Source organism: Trichoplusia ni, chromosome 5 (assembly GCF_003590095.1).
Source record: "Trichoplusia ni isolate ovarian cell line Hi5 chromosome 5, tn1, whole genome shotgun sequence".
NCBI classification, from domain to species: domain Eukaryota; kingdom Metazoa; phylum Arthropoda; class Insecta; order Lepidoptera; family Noctuidae; genus Trichoplusia; species Trichoplusia ni.
In genome coordinates this window covers 12,801,658-12,822,716 of record NC_039482.1, presented here as the reverse complement: position 1 = coordinate 12,822,716, position 21,059 = coordinate 12,801,658, and the positions used below count along the sequence as shown (strand labels likewise).

Here is a 21,059-nt window from a genome sequence, read left to right as displayed (position 1 = left end):
TAGGTGGCAAATTAAACAGGTTTCTATTTCATTTTTCGTTACAATACAACTCTCGTACGGTCAGTGCATCTTTTCCTGTTGAAAGTATCGTTCCTAATAAGTTTTAATCAATTATGTTATTAATAAACTTTGAACGAGGCTGTTCTAAATTGGAATATCGAATACGGGCGAATAATAATTTGTAAATCATCTGTTTTATTCGCTTATGTCTTATTCAACCGCGTTAACTTATAATGTATTTCTTTAAATCAAAGCGTGTTACAATATCATTTAACACAAAAAATATATTTTTCAGAGAATTTTTGATAAATACGGGTGAGAAAACTGTTATAGCACAAGTCACAACTATGATTGACGGCTCCAATAAATAACTAGTTTTCTAAAGACTAACTTGGTGAATTCTGATAACGATAAGACCCCGAGAACTATCTTCTTGTTGTAATTACCATAACGTTGTGTTCCTTACAATGTAACATAGATGTAAAATATTTTCATTGTGTTCCGAGCGGTTATAATTATTTTTACGCCTTTCTTTGTCATATTATCAACGTGTTATAATTTTATTAACACTGCAATTGTGCACTCAAGAGATAACGCAAAGATGTCTTGATAAGCGCGATAAGCATGTTTAGATAACAATTTGCTTGGAATTCCTGTTGAATTGCTTTGAGTGATGACGTTCATATCAAAAGTACAAAATAAGTGTGAAATCAGTAGTTATTATAATTATCTATGACTAAGTTCCGAAGCATTGTACTCGTCAGATAAATACTTTTTTTTTAACCTTTTGATAACTATCGCAAATGTTAAAGAATTAATGTAGTTATATATTTGAAAATTGAACAAAATAATGGCGCATTATCTGAAAATCAATTTTTATTTCGACCTCTTTTAAAACGTTTAAATAATGACTTTAGGACTAGGTGCTCGCTTCCGTAAAAGTCCTAATAATTTGTTAATTTGATATTATTATGATGCAAGCATGCATTTATCACGTGATGCATTGATTTCTTCCGTCTAAAAAAACCTGACTTCTAAATGTGTATGTAATTTGTGTTAATTACATCATAATTAAACTTAAAAAGATAGAATTCATCAAGGTTCTTCCGAAAATAAATAATAATTGCAAACTAATCGCGGATTAAGATGCTCATCAATCATTTTCAGATAACTTTAGATCGAATTAGCGGCATATTGTTGGTTAGATCAAATAGATTGGTTCAGATAAGGCGTGCATACTATCAATGTTTTGTAAGACTACTCGTGATCGATCGGGCCATGAGACCGAGATACAAGCCAGTTAAATACATATTAAAGACATTCTTTTAAAAAACCTTCGCAGGGTTGTATTCGGAATTATATTTGAAATCATGCATAAAAAATAAAAAACATATTGTTAGTGGTCATCAGACCACTGAATTGGTTTGCTATGCTTTTCGGGAAACATTGAGCATAATTTACTCTTGTATTCTATAAGTGTACATATATTTATCAGGGTAGCTACGTCACGCCCCTATACAGCCGAGGACTGACACAATGCCATAGTTCCTAAGCGTAATCACGAATAGAATAAGAATGATGCCATTTTTTCTATAAATGAAGATACTCTGAATACATTCAAATTCTATTATTTCAGTGATTCTAAATACATAACTTTCCTACAAGCCCTGGTATCCACGTGTTAATAAGTACACGTTCTTATGCAATACTCTACATAAGAATAATAACATCAATGTAACCGATACTCTAACTGGATATAAAAAGAAACAATAAACTGTGGAATTTCTTCAGATATTAAAACTTTTTATAACTTTTAGTTCACACTTGTATTACTGAATTAGTTTACTGATTTATATCACGATAAGAGAACTATAAACGTTCTTTTTACATGTTACTGGCAGTCTATAAATGACTTTGAAGCAATTATTAAAATTAACACTAAAAACTAGATACTACTTTTCGGTTGCTTTAGCTCAATAAATATCCATCATAACCGAGGGCCTTTCTAAGTTACTCCACAACGGTGTGTAACAATCGAGTATTCTTTTAATAGCTTTAGAATTTGTCAACCCTATTTCAGATTTACCTATAGAATAAAATATTCTTCGCACAAATTCCATTGTAGCCGAACAAACGACCTTGCTTTTGTTGTTATTGATACATTGCACAATACATGTTATGGCTGGCTCATGCGTTTCGTGAGCATAGAAACATGTCATGGAATGCGTAGGACCGTACTGTTATCTCAAGTTTGTGCTTAATCGAAAACTGGCCTTGTTTCATAAGCGTAATATAAAATTCCTTAGATACCATCGCGTTTTTATCTTTCTCAGAAATGTTTTACATAAATGATATTGGAAATTCATTTACGGAAATTAAAGCAGGTTAAAGTTGATAAAATTTATATTGCTCATTAAAATCACCTTTATCCATCTAAAATGCTTAGAAAAACACAACCTAGTTTAAATGGAAACAAAAAGAAAAAACACATTTGGTACAATGGCTACTACACAATCGGGGCAATTTAAACTACTTTATGAAAACTATAAACGCACGCACAAAAAAACAAAACAAGTTGTGTTACCACAGTGCGTACTATACTTGCAACACTTTCGTCCCTAATTGCAACACTGTAATTACACAGTGACCACCTCATTTAATTAGTGATGAACATTGAGTTTATGTACAATAAATCTTTGTACGAACGAATTTTATTTCTTAGCACGTTAATGAATGGAAATATAAGAATGAATCAGCTGTTTATCTTCTCGCATAATTATAAGCAGAAATAATTCATTTAATACCATGAAGGAAAATGTTCAAGATTAAATACGTGCCCATGAAAAATAATGTCGTGGTAACTTTGCGATTCGATGAATGCATTCGTCTGCACGCGGTGCGGGTTTGGTCCCGACGAACTTTCTTTTTTATTCTAAGACTTAATGTTCCTGCATGGGAGGAGCCTTGTGCCAGTGGGACTTTTATAGCCTGGAATTATTATCTGAAAAATAGTGTTATATTTGTAGCACGTATTTTCAGTTTATAATGTATCTCCTTAAGTAAGAGGATCCAACATACAAACGCTAATTTTTATTTCGTTATCGTAAAGATAGTGAAAATTACTTGTTAAAAGGATGCGAGATTTTTTTATGAGGGTGTTAGTCACATCTTGCTGCCCAGACATAATGGCGTCGGTAAAAAACCAGATGCATTAAAGGATATTTTAAAATACGCACGAATATTCCTGTTATCAGTCGCAGATAAGAAAGCGAGAAATATAACATGTAATCAGTGGCCATTTGTAAAATTCCAAGAAAAGGGAATTCTTAGATAAGCATCCCATTGTGAAGATGCAAAGAACTTTCGAAGACAATGGTCTGTTTCCTGTATTTGGCACGAGTCTATTTCGAGTATTCCATTGATACAGCTGTTTGAACGAGTTTCGACACTTCCATCGTAGTTGCACCATATCGGGCAGATGTGCAAACGATTGTGGTGATTTCGACAGTATTTTACACTGTCCTTAGCTCGCTAAGTGCTGCGAGAAATAATGGAGAAAGGTTGTTGACTCAATTAACACTTGCTAATATTACCACCCAATCAACCAAGTTTAATTTATTCTTTATGCTATTGAATTTTTTAATATAATACAGCAATTCACAACTGAAAGACATGAAGCATGACCGAAGAAAATCTGCATAATAATAGATCTGAGTCATGGTTGGAAACAACCACACAGCTAAGTAATCCATCCAATGTTCAGTACATAATTACAGAATACCAAAGTAACTAACCGTTATTGTTTTTTCGAATTCCTCAGCAATGTATTTAGTTATTTCCCAGAGTGATGTCAGATGCTCGTCACCATACGGATAATTGTTCGTTAACGAGACGTGTCGAATTTAAATAACGATTTTTGTTGGAATCTTTGTAATTGATTGTTCAAATTGTTGTTCGAATATTTGCGGTTATAACGATTCGTGTTAACACACACTTTTTACAAACGAAAGTACGAACAAAATGGTTACGTAGCCAATTGTTTCTCACTCGCTGGACTAGTTTTTATGAAGTTCCCATCATTACTGGCTCTAATGATCGCAGGATGTCTAAAGAATCAAGACGGCACGTGTTTTATTTGCATCATAATGGTGATGCTTTCCTGCGAACAAGAATGTCGGATTCTTGAGCTTTAGGGGTCAATGTGTTTAAAATTTGTCATGTTAAAGAGACACCAGACGTAGCGTCGTTTGGTCTAGAATGTTGTTCTCGAAACCTACTTATTAGTGGTATACTGTCTCTTTCATCTTATACAAATATTGGTGACTAGCTGTGTGAACAAGATGTCAAATATCTCACGAGAGCGACTTAACAACTCTACGTCAAGAAGCCATCAGTAATTTACTCTGCGTTTCTGATTTTGATCTCTTTGCGGCGTTTTCTCAGTGAAAGTGTAACTTTGGCGAATCATTAAATAAATCGCAAATCATAAATTCACATGTTTAAAATTAAGTTCTCCGTGCACCTGCGGACAGTCTACAGTGAAATGTCTGGCTGGGCGCGTCACGCACGGGAGAAAGTGTACTACAAAAGCGTACCTGCGACTGGTCCCCAATTGGGTTGCGACCTCGAATATCACTCGACACGAGGCTTCTTCAAGAGTTCCGCATCTAACATACAAGTATTGATCAGTCTTCGATCAGTTGCTTGTCTTGCCTTCAAAAGATTGCAAAAGCCTTTGACCTAGGACTAATTTCATGCTATGTGATTGTTCTTTGGCAATGGTTCCATCATTCGGTTTCATTTGAAGGACACGGGTCCCCTAATAAAATTCAAACTTAGCCAGTTTTTTCGTCATCGCAAACCGTCGTCGTTCCGCGTCTTCCACCAAACCGGTCCGCTCCGAAACTTGCCGGGGAACCAGAAAACTATTCTAAACGAATATGTGCTCTACGCTTTAGGTAAACGTGACCAAATAAATTTCGATATCGAATAAGAAATTGAGTTTCGTTATTAAATCAATTCGAATTAAACGAACACGTATACTTTCTGTTTTTATCTCGAAGCAATATTTTTAAAGATAAAAGCACGGCCGATTTTTATGTTGTTCGTTTGAAACGCGAAAGCTGTTTGGACAACCATTCAGCAGCTATTTACAGCGTATAGAAGCCTTATACAAAAACAAAGAAGCGTCTAGTTTCTAGAATGAGATTTGTAGGAATGCAACTCTAGTGCTTCACAAATAACTTGTGCCTTATTTCGTGGGGTTAGGGTTTAAAATATATTCGTTGTGTTGTCACCCATGTTTGAACGACGTCGCCACGATGTCGTCGGGAGGTTTTGTTACTCTCTGCTACAAAACTGGATTCCTTTGAAACGTATTACTTGGGACTGAATGGGTGCCTGTTTCATTGTTTCGTAACGTGTTATCATTTATTAGGGAAGTAACGACTATATTTTATGGGGAACAGTAAACTTATCCACTATATGACAGCCTCGTCTGCACCTAATAAGAAGTTTAGTTATTCGTGAAGTCGTAAATTAATCCGTGTTAAAACTTTCCAATTATAATTGCAATACCAGTCGATGACATCTAAAATAACAGCTTACAAAAACTTGTTTTGGGACTACTAAGTTTGTTTGAAGAGATTCAATATATATAGATTTAGTATTTTGCACTTGGTTTCTTCCATAAATTGATTTCATCAGATATCCAAGTATTTAGCCCAATGTCGCGTTATTTACAAGCGAGTGTCATAGGGGCATGCCAGTTGCCACTGATCTCGATCTCAAAATCAGCTGTTCCAAATGCATATTGTTAACGAGAATAGCTGCTTTGCAAACTGTCTGAGGTTTAAAAGCAGACCTTATATAAAAACAGAACTATAATCAAACACATATAGGAACATTATTGCTTGGCGAGTATTGCGACTTAAAAAATATAAATGAAAAGTAGGAATGTATATTGACGGTAAAGATACATTATGCTTATTATGAAAAATAACGGCTTTCGATTTATTGATCAGTCTCGTATGATATATCAAACTTTTTGTATATAAACATTAAATATAAGAAAGAAAGCGGTTAGGAGCATGCAATGGAAATTGATATTTTTATTAGAAGTTTATCGAATGAAAGTTTTGCGTAGGAAGATTCGTTTAAGTAAGCATTCACTATAAAAATAAAACTTTCATGTTCATCCACGGAATATGTAGCTACAGTTAGCAGAGACAAACAAATTAATAAAATTTATCTTACAAAACACTCAAACATAATCAAATACTGAATTAGTTGTAATTGGGACAAGGATACAAAACTGTCGTTACTAAATCTACTGATTTTGTTCAACATTTCTTGTTGCTGACTATACCATAGAGATAGGGTAACTCTTTGTTAGGAATTTATTGCTTATATTTTACTATTTCGAATAAATACGAAGTAATCTAGATTTCATAAACGTTAAACAGCCAGTGAAGATATTACACGATGTTACGTATTTATACTTTACTTTTAAATTAATTTAAAAGAAAGTTTTCTGATGTTATTACCTTATAACAGTAATTTAATTAAACTTTTGACATACATAACACAACCCACTTTGTTCAAGGGTCGTAATCGGTCGTAATATTTGAAAGCAACAAAATTAATGCGAAAGATATTGCAGAGTATTTTTGCAACGCCTCCATTCATTTTGTAATTTTTGTTAAATGTTGTCATAATATTCTCGCATTCCAAATTTGATAACGTCGGCTGTCATTGCAACACTGATAGGCGTTTGAGATGATATCAAAGAAGATCAAGATTCAGAGCCACGAATGATTTTATCTCACGAAAATCTACGCAATCCGAACGAGATTTCTGCAACTACAGAGAAACGAACGATCTAAAATTCAAAGTTGTTCGGTTATGTACGAATTCCCGCCGTTAAGAATTAGAATTGGCAGTTTTGATTTCAAACTTTTTAAAATTTCGTTTTAAAATACGAAGGTTTTATCTCAATGATATGAAAACATTCATATTTTTAATTCGGTGCTTTTAAGTAGGAAGTGATTTTCCAATCCGCTTATCGAATCAAATATAATGTAATTATTCGTTTTTGCTTTTGGACATTTATTGACGACAAAAATAAAAACTGTTTAGCTGTCGTTATGAAGAAAGTCATTGAACATTATTTTACCAAGTTTTAAATATTAGGTACTGATTGTAATCAAGTTAATTTGAATAAAAATTGAGGTCCTCGTGACCGGTATAAACAAGTAATTTGAAGTTTATGGACGCAACATTTATCATTTTTAAGTTTTTATCGATTAAATCGTTAATAAGTATTGAGATTTTAAAGTTACCAGGTGCACCAGTTATAAAAAAAAGTAGGTCATAGAGTTCAAAAGTGCAACATGTGTAAATAAATAAATAATGAGCAGTTATTAAAATCTGTTCATCATTTAAATACGTAATGTTTTTTCCCCATAAAATATACAGTTGGAAAAACGTGTGGAACAAAAAAATATGCAGAATTTTCTGAAAAAGTTTGATAACTTTGATTGCATTTGCATCTTACCTTGAATGTTTCGGCATTTCCTAATCAGCATCTATAGCAGACTTTGACAACACAGTCTATTGGCACAAAGCACTATATTCATACAATGTTTATAATATAAAATCTAAATAAAACCATAGTTCACGCTGGACAAATTAAAAAAAATACTTGATATGAATCAAAATGTACACCGAACTAAAAAAATAAAAGTTCAACAGTCTCAATGGAATGCATGCATTTCAAGTTGCTGGATCAGTTGAAAATAATGAAATAATATTGTATATAGATAATCACATCACAGTTTTTGACAACTATTGAGATATTAAACTCACTTCATAGCACAAAGTTTTGAAAGTTATGAATTCATCGTTATCTGACTGTCACTGCGCGGAGCGCCACCGTACACACACCCGACCGCAACGGCGGTTACATTCAATATGGCGGACGATCCAATGAACGAAAGAATGACTGCAGCGTACGACTACGAGCGAATGAATTGTGAAAGAGCGCGACGAACGACGAACGAACTTGAAGTTGACCAAAACCTGCGCGGGCGATGATAATATTTTTGTTTTGTTTCGGAGTTATATCACCATTTGTTATTACTCTTATATTTTATAACGATTTTAAGGTAATCTAACAAAATAAGTATGGCAAATGTAAAACAAATCAGAATTTGCATAACAAATAAAATCTCTTTGGCCTGACAGTATAAAACTGGCCAAATTAGATGTTTTTATGTGGTAATGCATCCTTCAAATAATACCTAGAGGCTGTCATGTCAAAATTTCACGTCAAACCAAATCAAAATCAACAAATGTGTGGTATTAATTAAATTCAAGTTTTTAACAATTTTCGCTTTTTGTAATACAAATTATGAGTTGATCCTTTTCCGGAAAATCAAGAAATAGTTCAAAATGGCTTTAGACTTAGTCAGTATAGCTCAGCCCCATTATATACCAGGGTTAGTATAATTATACTGTCTTGGGTAACACCACTGTAGTGACGATTGTAATAATGTCAATTAAAGCTTCCCCTCCTTCTTCAAAGTGTATTTTCGACATACGATATACGCAACGCTTGCAAGAACAACATAAAAACGTGGAAGTGTTATCAACTTAAAATGAACAAAAATAGCTTGACCATTGAACTAGGGAAAACCCCATTACGGCTATTTAAACAGCAGGAGTCTGGCAATGAAAGAGAATGACTACCCTAGGGTCTTCTTGGAACTTTCGTTGGCCAAAAGTTTTTAAAATAAATACAATAACCAGCTTTAATGACACACTTACTTGTTTGTACCCAATTCATTTAATCTTAGTATTTTTTTTCTCAATACGGCTGAATACAGTTCACCTAAGTACTCCAAATTCAATATCGCAACAAGCGATTATAATCCTAAAAGGGTTCTGTCAGTAAATAGCTGATGACGAAATAATCTCAGTATTGCAGTGCTATTACAGTTTGGGTTTTTAGCCGGCAAAGTTGTGTCAGTTGGTATTTTGGCGCCAATTATATAACGACACAGGTTTACTTTTGATGCTACATAATTCACCGTATCAGAAGAGCTTACACGTAGGGCTGTCAATTTCGCCATGGGTATTAATTTTTGCTGATGATTTTCCTAGAAAATGAAAGGAAAATAATTTACGAAGCTACATACAGGTTGTTGTTATCGGCAACTGTATCATCAATCGTTGGATTTTCCGAACATGAGGGACTTAACTTTGAATGTGCAGTTAATAGTTATCTACCTACTACTTTTTTCCTCAAACTACAACGTAAATATCAAAATGTACCTAAGTGGAAGGTACTTGATAGGTCTTCGATGATATTCCTCTATTTTTTTTAGGATAACCTTTTATATCTTTTCGCTCTCGAATCTTCTGATCCCAAAACTTCTGTATTTCAACCCTAGTCCCAAAGACACATTATTGATGAATGTGGTATTCATTTTTAAGGATTGTTGTGCAACTTAAGTAACTTGTGTTGATGTTGCCCGTTGACAATATCCCGATTTAGGGCGCATTGCGTCGGCCGTGTCGCGTGTCAAAATATGATAAATTATGTCGTTTATTATGTATTACTGACGTACGCATGTTCTGGTGAAGTAAAGTTACTTTTGTTGAGTGAGTCATTGTTTTTATTATTCCCCTGTTTCCCCCCAATTTTGAGCCTACTGATGCGTGCTGTTAAAGGTACTTTTGCGGGTTTGAAGGTTTCTGCTCAAGGCCTGCTAATACTGGTCATTATTAGAAAAATAGGTGTCGTTTCTCTTTAGTTCTTTAATTCTAATGAAGCTAATCTCTCTAAAATTCAAATCTGCCACATGCCATCGATACGGTGTAAGAAAAGTAATCATAAAGTTTTAGTTTCAGGATATTAATCTAAAAAAGCATTTTGTTTTAGATACACAGGCCACTGCCCCGAATACAAGTACCGAATAGGCGACACCTATGGATCCACCACTCACAAGATCCTGTTGGATCCAAGCGTCCAGCATTCAGAGAGGCTGGTCCTATCAGACAGAACAGCTGATGATTTCCAGGTTAGTTGCGTAAGACTTTGAAACACGTCTAACATAATGACTCTACTATCACATCCAGTTCAATTGTTGGAAAGAGACGCCGCTCTACGCTGTGTAGTGCGCTGTCACGTTTCCACATTTCCAAGAATCTTAATATATACAAATTACGGGCTCGTACGTTGTCCGCGATGGCCTCCTAAACAACTTTCCCATTTTCAATCAATTTTGCACATCCCGTACCACTTCATCCAACTTAAAAGATAGGCTATGTGGACAAACTCGTTGGCAACAGCTAGTATTACTATAAGACATGGCTGTACCTGGAGTATAGGTACAGCCATACAGCTTAGCTTAGTTTAAAATGGTGCAGTCATCACTGTTTACGTACAAACTTGATTAAAGTATTAAGAAATTGACAGTGGATTAACGAAGCCACTGTAGTGCCTTGCAAAACACCGTCTTAATTTAATCCTACTACGACCTATTTTAAACTTTCACAAAATCCCAGGTATTGGTGACCTCAATTGTTTACTACATTTTTGGTAGCTTTTAATCAATTCCCCGGGCTAGAATCCTTCAAATTAATACTCGATACCAGTAATCGATAAACCCTATAAGTCCTTATCATTAAGTGCTGCTGACTATGTGGGCGTTTGTATCTTATCTACCTAATGCGTATGTGGCATGTGCTACTGATGTACCTACAATCTACATATTTGATATGCATAAGTAGGTAATAGAATTTTCCGAAACTCGTTGAAAAATACGCAGACGCTTTGCAAGTAACAGAAAAGCTTTGAGACAGTTCAACTCTGTCTGCACCTATAACCGTCTCCTCTAAAAGCAGTCCTGTAGCAGTGGTATGACACAGTTGCCGGGTATTGCATCATCTCCTTTGCCTCCAACTGTCATCATATGACAATATCTGGTGGTAGGATCCACGGAAAGTGTTTTTTGAAATTTTTGCCATAGGACTCAGTTTTCAAAAACTTGTCTTGTTGTTCACAGATCTACCGGCCACCTCAAACAGACATTGACGTCGTGAATGCAAGATTTCGGAATGGAGATCCAGTTTATAAGCATCCTATGATACCAGGATACGAAGGTAAGATGCTCAGTTTCTATTATTCTACCAGAAAACTTAGTAAGATAATAACGCAAAAAAATTTTCAAACACAACCTAAATGGCTACAAAGAATTTAAAGGAATGTCTTAAGATCAAGACCAAAAATCAAAATCTAACTGTCCTCAAAAAACCTAAGAAATTATAAAAGTATTACCAATATATCATTGTGGCCTTAAAATTTTAATATTCAGGGGTGGTTATCGTTAAACAATAGTAAAAACCAATACACTGAGATAGAGAGAGACTGAGTACATTTCCTTATGCTGTCTGAATTGCGCAGCTGTACACAAGTTGATAGGTATATAGTAGTTACGTACAATGTACATAGGTACTTCACCTCAACGAGCACTGGTTTATCTTACGATCGATACTGTTATGCCATTTGATTGCGAGATATTCAGATTAAATTCGTCTTATGACCACAATATTACCCACGCAATAAATGCATTCCACACAAAAGGTAGAGCAAAACCTTTCGAAAAAAAGGAAATGCCAAAAATTCCAAGAACAAGTTACTCGTGGTACTTAATAAAAATGAAGTGAATTTTCTTAATGCAGTGAAATCTAAATGATATTAAAAACTTGATCTTGATGAATCAGATCTGTGAATGAGTCAGAGCCAACCGGTCCGAGGCATACCGCAGCTTCCTGAGACCTTAGCGCCCGAGATGTTTACATTTACCTTTAATATTAGGACACGTGGGTACTTAGGTCAAATAAATGATGATTGAATTGTGGAATAGATGTAATGCGGTGTTTGTGGCGGCCAGAAAAACTCTAATTTGAAATGCGGTCACTGACTTAAGTTAAAAGGATTTTTTCCAGTCCCGTTACTCTTTGTTTATTGGAAGTAGGGATCTTCAATTTTCAAATCAATTCCGATATAGAAACTTAAGTATGAGCGGAGGTCGCCTGAATTGCGAAAAAAACTCGTTATATTTTTTTTTACATTACCTACTAACTCGTGCCAGAGTGTTTTACTTATAAATTTAGCATGGTTAATTCCTTACTGATAGTTTAAGAATGGTTAATTTAAAGGCTTAGTTTCAGACCCAAAATTCAATTTAAATTGCGGATCACTTCAGGAAAGTTATAGTTCTGATTATTCATCGGTTTGAAATGTTGTCGTGAAAACGCACAAGTCATTAACATTAAATGACTATGCTTAGCACCTATTTATCTGTTGATAGAGACATGAAGGTCTGCACGAAATAGTCATCAATAAAGAACTTATGTACCTATACCTACATAATATCCATTTCGTCATCGCGGCATCGCATTCAACGAGTCATTAGGGTTAAAAGGATATTCGGATAATTTGCCCATTTGTATCACTATACACTATCACACAATTATGTATTATAGAGGCAAGAGTTCATGTGTTTGTTTGTCCTCTTGGCGCTCAAACGTCTTGACTGATTATGATGCGATTTTTTATGGATGTAAACTTACCTTAACACATACTTATTTTATCCGACTGCGTTAAAAAAGGGCAATATTACAGCATATTTGACTATCATCCTCACTGGCGAAGCCGCTTAAAAAGCTAGCCTGACTAATTTGTCCTAAAACATTCTCCGAAGGTGGTCACTTCATTTATGACGAAGGGGGTGTTTGACTAATGTACGTTTATTGGTCTTAGTCTCGAACATTCTAAGCTTACTTGACCGTTGGATGTAGGTGTGAATAATAATAGCCCTAAGTCACAGTCCTGCGCTTGCACACAATTTATGTGGGCAGTAGGCAGCACGTACGTCCAGAATTTGCATATTATATTAATCATTTCTTGAATTTCTTAACCACTTATCTTGCAGCTGGTTTCATTGAGAATTATTACTGTCCTGGTCCTAAATTACTCCGCTATATTGAGTAAGAAATTTGTATAAAGCTAAATTGACTTAATTGCATTAGGAAAAGTAAACCTCTCTTTATACTTTGTCTAATGCGCCGCTACTTAATACAGCAAACAAACTATTTATCACTAGCAAAGCTCACCTAATATAAACTTACTCACGTATTTAAATCCTCAACTCTGAAATAAGGAGTTCCTTGAGCATTACCACGATAAATGGAACGTAGATGTTTAATCTCCTTATTTATCAAGATGAATGTACTAAACAGATGTCCGTTGACCTCGTATCCCTAGCGGTCCATTGCTCTTGCTTTAGGAGCCCCGACTAGGCCGACCACCACTATTCAAAGTAAGACGGTAATTGTGAAAGAGAGAAACCACTCTACGCTGTATAGCACTATCTCGTTTCCACAAATGCAATAGTTTTAATTTTATATAGAAGTGGTGGTCCATTTAAACATCTTTGTACAATGTTTAGGTGGGTAGTGACATAATTACGTACCAAAGTAAACAGGACTGCTATTCCCACAAAATGTTATTATATTTTTGGGAATATACAAAGGAACAATTTCGAAGATGTCAACGATTTTGGAGATGTTTAAATTGGTGCTTACATAATTGAAAAATATGCGTATCTCGCGTGACGTAACTTATCAGTACAACAGTTTCCCGACAAGTGACATTATTATAATTAATAGCGAAGAAATCGAATTTTCAGTCAATCTTCACCTTATCTCTCTCTACTTATCACTTTAGTTAGCTTTACCTATAAATGTATTGCGGGTGCTCGTGTTTTTAAGTCAGAGCCTACAAAATATGTGCATATTGTAACAACAAAACGGTACTCGTTCTATATCAATGGCTGCTCCAGTTATGTCACGATATCAGATGCCGTCCACTTGTTTGTGACCGGCGTCCGCGAAACTAACGGACGGTGTTTTATTTAGACTGTTATGTATCTGACGATAATATAGCGGAAATTTCTTGTAAATAAATAGAAAATAAAATGTTTGAAAAACCGCTTCACAACAACGGCAACGCAAGATACAAAAACAAAATCGTACCTCGTTATCAGCTGATTTAATAAAAGATCGGGGTAACTTCGGCTAACTTAATAAATATGTAAATAAATCCAGGATTCCTACCAAGATTGAACAATCATTTCGGTCAGCGATACACGGTCGCTGCAACGGAGGCTTTATCAGAATTCCAAAGGGTGCAACTCAACCAGAGAGCAGCAAGAAATCAGTTAGAAAGAGTTGTTGACTTACAAGCCGGAAAAGGACAGCCTTGGGACTTAGTTGACAGATTCGTAAGTCTTACGAAATTATATTTGGTTGGACTAAAAGTGCCTCCTTGAGAGACAGCCCATCACAATATGATTGAAAAACGATCAATAGAATGTGAAAGAATGGAGATGGATGAAGAAAGAAGAATGGAAGATGGCTTGCTTGAACGAAGAAAAATTTGAAGTCTAAGCAGATCCAGCTAATACATTATCGTAGAGAAATGTGACCCAGCAAAATCAATGCCTACATCAAAAGCTTTTACTATTCACAGTCCGCGACAGCAGAGTTCAAGCTCCCATTGGTCACAGTACGACCAGAATGTGCCGGAATATTAAGGGACGTCCCAATGGATGAACCTAAATTATCACCAGCGTCACATTCTATCAGTCCGTACTTCATGGATAACGATCATCCTGACAAATACGTCAAGAAAGGTGAGAATACCAGTGCGAGTATAAATAAAATCCGTGACAACAAAACTTTTTACTACGGAGCTTATGTTATAGTTTTTAATATGTCAAATGGACATTACGTAATCACTTTGATGTCGTTTATTTAGATAGATTTTTAATAGGTAGGTTATAGATTTAGTTTTAACCCATGTCCTACGGAAAATTACATGCTTCATTTGTACGAAATCAAATTTGGGGCTTTAATCCATCGCAATCAATCCGTAAGTGTGTCATATTTGGATTTCGAGCTTTTCGAGATATTTATTACAAATATTTTAAATTTTGTTTACAGGTTTTTCGGGTCATGTTCCTTATGGTTTCCAAAGATTTGGAGAATCTTCAAAGAAACTCACAAACTCTGCGCTTTGCGACTTCTCGTCTAACTATAGGCGAAGGCAGAGTACTGAGTGGGCACCAGTGAATGTAGTCAAGTAAGTTTTTACTTTTAAGTTTAATTTAAACCCATGTATATACTATTAATGAAAATATAGTAATAGGAAGTTACGTTTTAAATATTTGAATAAAATAATATTTAAACATATATGCGTTTGTATTGAAAGTTGGTTGTTGATTTCTGAACGTAAATTATAGCAACAAAATAAATAAACTGTTGTCAATGTCATATTGTCTGTCAAAGAGCATAAAAAGTTTACACGCGCAATTTATTTATTTGTTAAAGTATTTTTAATAACCTACATAATGGCTAAAAAGAAACTCCTGCCAAACCTCTCTAAAGAGGAGAAAATGGTGATAGTGATTTCCGAGATTATACAGGAATTATTAGTGGCTCACCGTCAGGGTAAAGATGTTAACCTCAATAAGATGAAAACACGGATATCGTCAAAGTACGGGTTAGGAACATCTCCCAGGCTTGTAGATATCATCGCAGCCGTGCCTGCTGATGCTAAAAAGATTCTACTACCAAAGTTAAAAGCGAAGCCAATCCGTACTGCGTCCGGTATCGCTGTCGTCGCTGTGATGTGCAAGCCGCACAGATGTCCACACATAAACTTCACCGGGAACATTTGCGTGTACTGTCCTGGCGGCCCGGACTCTGACTTCGAGTACTCTACTCAGAGTTATACAGGCTACGAGCCGACCTCCATGCGAGCGATCAGGGCGCGGTACAACCCGTACTTGCAGACGCGTCACAGAGTTGAACAGCTGAAGCAGCTTGGTCATAGTGTTGATAAAGTCGAGTTTATTGTTATGGGCGGCACTTTTATGAGTCTCCCGGAAGATTATAGAGACTATTTCATAAGGTAAGTCTCTTAAAATTGCTCTTAAAGTTCAACATTGTCTATCAAGTTATTCTATCTGAAATTGTCATACTTACATACATACAATTGTGTAGATTAATTTTTACTTTTAATATGATAATTTCAGGAATCTCCATGATGCCCTCTCAGGTCATACTTCAAGTAGTGTTGCTGAAGCTGTAAAGTTCTCAGAGAAGGCCAAGACCAAATGTATTGGTATCACAATTGAGACGAGGCCCGATTACTGCCTGCAGAGGCACATGAGTGACATGCTTAACTATGGATGCACTCGGTGAGAAATCAATTATACTATTACCAACTGCTGTAGTGGTTAGTGGCCCTGACTACTGTACTGCAGGGTTTGATTCCCACTCTCTATGTTTGTGTGATGAACATGATATTTTTTTCTGTGTTTGGATGTATTTTATCTATATTATTTATGTATTTACAAATATTTGAGTATGGTAATCTGTTGTACTTGTAATACAAGCTTTGCTTAGTTTGAGACTAGATGACGTAGTAAAATATTATTATTACACTAAAACATTGACACAATAAAGACCTAAAAGAAATGTGTTGACAGCTATAGCATACATAAAACTTGACAGTTTATTTTGCTGTTTTTTGCTATTCTAGTCTAGTCTTTAGTCACATTTGTTCATCTAGTAAGATTCACCAAATTTGATATCAATACATTGTGTTGTTAATCTTAGACTATTTGCTCTTTTATCAGACTTGAAATAGGTGTACAGTCAGTGTATGAGGATATTGCCCGGGACACTAACAGAGGACACACAGTTAAAGCTGTTTGTGAGAACTTCAATTTGGCTAAGGATGCTGGATATAAGGTATTAACAATAAAAAGGACATCTAACTTTGAAATAGCCTCTTTGCTGCTAGCCAGCTTTTGGATCGAAAATATAAAGTCTAAAATACTACTGTTTTTCAGATTGTCGCCCACATGATGCCTGATCTACCAAATGTAGATTTTGAACGGGACGTGGAACAGTTCATTGAATTCTTTGAGAACCCCGCATTCAGAGCCGATGGTCTTAAGATATATCCTACATTGGTGATCAGAGGTACCGGTCTGTACGAGTTGTGGAAAACGGGAAGGTACAGAAGTTATCCTCCGTCAACCTTGGTGGACTTGATTGCTAAGGTCTTGGCATTAATACCTCCTTGGACTAGAGTTTACAGGTATGTTGTTTTGTGTATTATTATGATCAACTACTACTTGGTTACTTGGTGGTAGCCTCCCATTTCTGCGCTTCTCTTCAAATTGGTTGATTGTGTATAGCGCAGAGTTTATCAAATGCTAGACGACCGAATTTAGATATTTCTCATTACATAAAACAGACATGAATTCTATATATAAATAACCTCATTGTAATAAACATATATAACTTTACACGTATTTCATAATGTTTTTCAGAGTGCAAAGAGACATTCCAATGCCACTAGTCTCATCAGGAGTAGAGCATGGCAACTTGAGGGAGCTGGCTCTCGCTAGGATGGCAGACTTGGGTACAGACTGCAGGGATGTGAGGACAAGAGAGGTTGGAATCCAGGAGATACATAACAGGGTTAGGCCTTATGAGGTAAGTGACTTGTGAACACTATAGAAATAAATGTCTTTTTATGTAATGAACTATTGTTGAGTGATTTTTTGGATCTTGAATATTGACAATGTATTTTTTAATGGTCTTTTATGACTTTCGGACCTATTGAAGTTGCATATTTAAAAAACTTAATTTTTTCAAATTACTGTATGCTCCCGACCGATTTCGGCCTCAGCGACTTGAATCTGCCTTTGAGAGCATCACTGGTGTGCCCTCTGGTGACTGACATAGCCAATTTTTCCAGTGAAAGTGCGTACACATTCTCTGCAAGTCACCACTTCAATTTGACTAAATTACGATATTGTTTAGGTAGAACTAATTCGCCGTGACTACACAGCCAACGGTGGTTGGGAAACCTTCCTAGCGTACGAGGATCCAGACCAGGACATATTGGTTGGTCTGTTGAGACTCAGGAAGTGCGCCTCGGATACCTACAGGCCGGAGCTGAAGCCAGGACCCAATGATAACTTCAAACAGTGCAGCATTGTGAGGGAGCTGCATGTTTATGGATCTGTTGTGCCTGTAAGTTTGTTTTTCTTCTTAAGCGTATCTAGTTTCACAGCACGAAACAGGCTTCCCCAAGTTGCGGCAAAATACCTTCCGCATTCAACCAGAGTCAATTACTTTGTTTAGGACATCGGTCCATGAAGCTGGAGCGCATCCGAAACATCCGTTTGCCGATTCATGATCTCTACTTAACCATCGTCATCAGCTCCATTTCTCAAGTCATAACATTATTAACATTTCAGGTAAACGCCCGAGACCCAACAAAGTTCCAGCATCAAGGTTTCGGTATGTTGCTAATGGAGGAGGCCGAGAGAATCGCTAAAGAGGAACATGGGTCAGACAAAATGGCCGTCATATCAGGAGTCGGCACTCGCAACTACTACGCGAAGATCGGTTATCATCTAGAAGGGCCGTACATGGTCAAAATGCTTGTATAATCATTAATAAAGCCTTATTGTGCTTGGTGTTTTAATTCTTCGTTGGTTGTATACTGCAATAAATATTCTATAGATGTTCAATAGAGACAATTTTCCGATAAATGTTTCTATTTTATTTTTCTATATGTAATCGTGAGTCCTGAGAGTTTACTACCACTAATCATTTTCTTGTCCCGTGAGTCATATGTGAATATATCTATTGTGTCTATTGGCGGGACAGTGAAGTGGTTTAAAGTAATATTAAGGTGTGTATGATACACGACACAGAACGCTATCTTTCTTCAACATCTTCAATAATATTACTTTAGACGGTCTCTCATTTTGTTTCTACCTTAAATCTAATGCTGTTTGATATTTTAAGGTAGGTAGTAACATTAAAGACATTTCAGTACCTACTTCTTAAAGCTAAATTGCCTCTATGTATTTAGTAATTGACATAATAAAATTTATAGGAATTTTTGGGATGTACCTTTTAATCTTTATCGGGACGTATAACGTCATAAGCTTAAAGACTATTCAATGTATGCAATAAAATGACAGAAAGTAACATGTGTTTATAATTTTTATTCTTAGGTAAAACACGAAAATTACCTCACTTGCAATGTTCTCCACGGATGTGTTCATTTTGCACCAAGTAACAGTCGCCAAGAATCTCTTCCATCAATTTATCCCATTAACGCCCACCCATCCTTTTCCTTGCCTTGCAGGCCGGACCCGCCGCTATCTATCAATCCGACGGAGATCTATCACAAACACGTTGGAATGTTACCTAATTACGCTGGTCACGTGCCTGGCTGCATGTTCAGGTAATATTGTAATTACATTATGATTATTAGACTAGCTCACAGCTTTTCAGGTTACTATGTAGCATGCCACTAGAATAACGTAACGTTTAAAAGAAATGACTGCTGTCTATTGATAATAGGTTTTTCAAAATCGGTTTGGTAGTTTCTGAGGTTAACCCAGTCTCATAAATTTTACCCCTTTTGTAATATTAGTACAGAGGGCCTACGACACCGTGTAGTTCTTTGTCACGCTTCCAAAACCGTAATTGAGTATTTGACTAAAAATGTAACTAGTCTGTCAGATAGATAAACAGAAATCGGATACTTTTCTAGCAGAAAATACACGCCAGGTTACTTGTCGGCACATCTTATTACTTAGTGTTTTTTTTTAATCTTTGCAATTTTGTATTGCTTTACAATGGACCAAAAAATCGTATCTTATCTAGGAATCTACCTTGACGGTCTAGTTAGATATTTTAGTCAAGTACCATACTTAACTCTTAAGTGGTAAGCCCTCTGATCATAAAAAGGCTATAAGTAATCTAGTTTGTCTCACAAATTGATACAGAGTTCAGTAGTATTTTTTATTTGTAGGTGTAATCTGTATCAGGTTAATCACGTCAAAAAACACGTACCATTGGTGAAGGTACGATCATATTGACATTAGTCCTTTGTTTTACATTTTTTATTAGATAGAGCACAGGGTAATAAGGTATTTGCCTAAAAGGTCGCTTCAGGTCGCCCGGTAAATTGAAAGATAAAAATTATGTTTATCTTTCTTATTGATCTCGTATGACGTCACTTATCAGTATTTACACTTTTCCGACAAGTGACGTTATTAGCCCCTACTTCCGTATATTTAACCACCTTTGGAGCGTTTTTAAAAACGACTGGGAGTTATAAGTAGTACTTGTATGTCTGTCTGCGGCATCGTAGCTCTCGAACAGATGAACCAATTTTGATGGTTTTTAGATTGAATGGTGATTCAGTGGAGATAGCCCTTAGCTATTTTTGGCAGCAAAATAATAGTATTTCTGCAAACGAACGAAAACAAAACTTTTTCTGCTACGAAATAGGAATATTCTCGAAACTTAGTTTACTTCTAGTTGGTAAGCAGTTGCAAGACTGTCTTGCAACTATTTTACTTACTACTATGTAGTAAGTATACGATACCTACTTAGTTTGTAGACTTTCAGATAACGTTATTGAATTGATTAAAACCTTTCAGATTTGGGAAGACGTACGGGAATGACACAAGAGACGCGAAACGGTGGCTGCGCGGAGATTTCACTTCATAAATATATCAAAGTAGTAAATATCAAGTACTTTGCAACAGTACAAGCAATAGTGAGCTGTATTCTGAAGGAGATACAGTAGAAATTTAAAGTGAAACTACGTTGTGGATACGAAATTATACCGTTTTATTTTGGTATTAATATTTACTCGAATAAAACACAACAAATATTAACAACTTTGTTTTATTTATTTGTATTGGAAAGTGTGTCATTTAGTTTGCCTAAATGCTAAAATAATGTTTAGTTCTATTCCCTTGCTGGTATCAAGTGACTACTAATCAGTGTTTAATAAAACTGACGCCCTACATCAATTTTATGTCCCATTTTTCGGGGCCACGGTGCCCCGGTAGAACAGCAGGACATCTTTACGTCGC

At 35.7% G+C, this 21,059-nt stretch overlaps 3 protein-coding genes across 3 annotated transcripts in view; 2 read left to right on the top strand and 1 right to left on the bottom strand.

Annotated features, from left to right (window-relative positions):
• LOC113494552 (protein PF14_0175-like) overlaps positions 1-7,982 on the bottom strand; it is a 55,814-nt gene extending 47,832 nt beyond the window's left edge. Inside the window, exon 1 of the mRNA XM_026872943.1 lies at positions 7,556-7,982. The gene's annotated coding sequence lies outside the window, so the exon portion shown is untranslated. The remainder of the gene's footprint in view (positions 1-7,555) is intronic.
• Positions 7,983-8,297: 315 nt separating this feature from the next.
• LOC113494551 (UPF0605 protein GA14893-like) lies at positions 8,298-20,861 on the top strand. Its single transcript, XM_026872942.1, has 8 exons — positions 8,298-8,498; positions 9,944-10,082; positions 11,070-11,166; positions 14,176-14,351; positions 14,600-14,762; positions 15,073-15,211; positions 19,313-19,411; positions 20,619-20,861. The coding sequence occupies exons 1-8, from the start codon at positions 8,452-8,454 to the stop codon at positions 20,686-20,688; spliced, it is 930 nt and encodes a 309-aa protein (XP_026728743.1). The 5' UTR covers positions 8,298-8,451; the 3' UTR covers positions 20,689-20,861.
• Positions 15,395-19,152, top strand: LOC113494549 (probable elongator complex protein 3). The gene is made up of 7 exons (XM_026872941.1): positions 15,395-16,042; positions 16,167-16,331; positions 16,773-16,887; positions 16,989-17,239; positions 17,475-17,640; positions 17,971-18,183; positions 18,411-19,152. The coding sequence occupies exons 1-7, from the start codon at positions 15,480-15,482 to the stop codon at positions 18,603-18,605; spliced, it is 1,668 nt and encodes a 555-aa protein (XP_026728742.1). The 5' UTR covers positions 15,395-15,479; the 3' UTR covers positions 18,606-19,152.
• Positions 20,862-21,059: the final 198 nt, after the last annotated feature.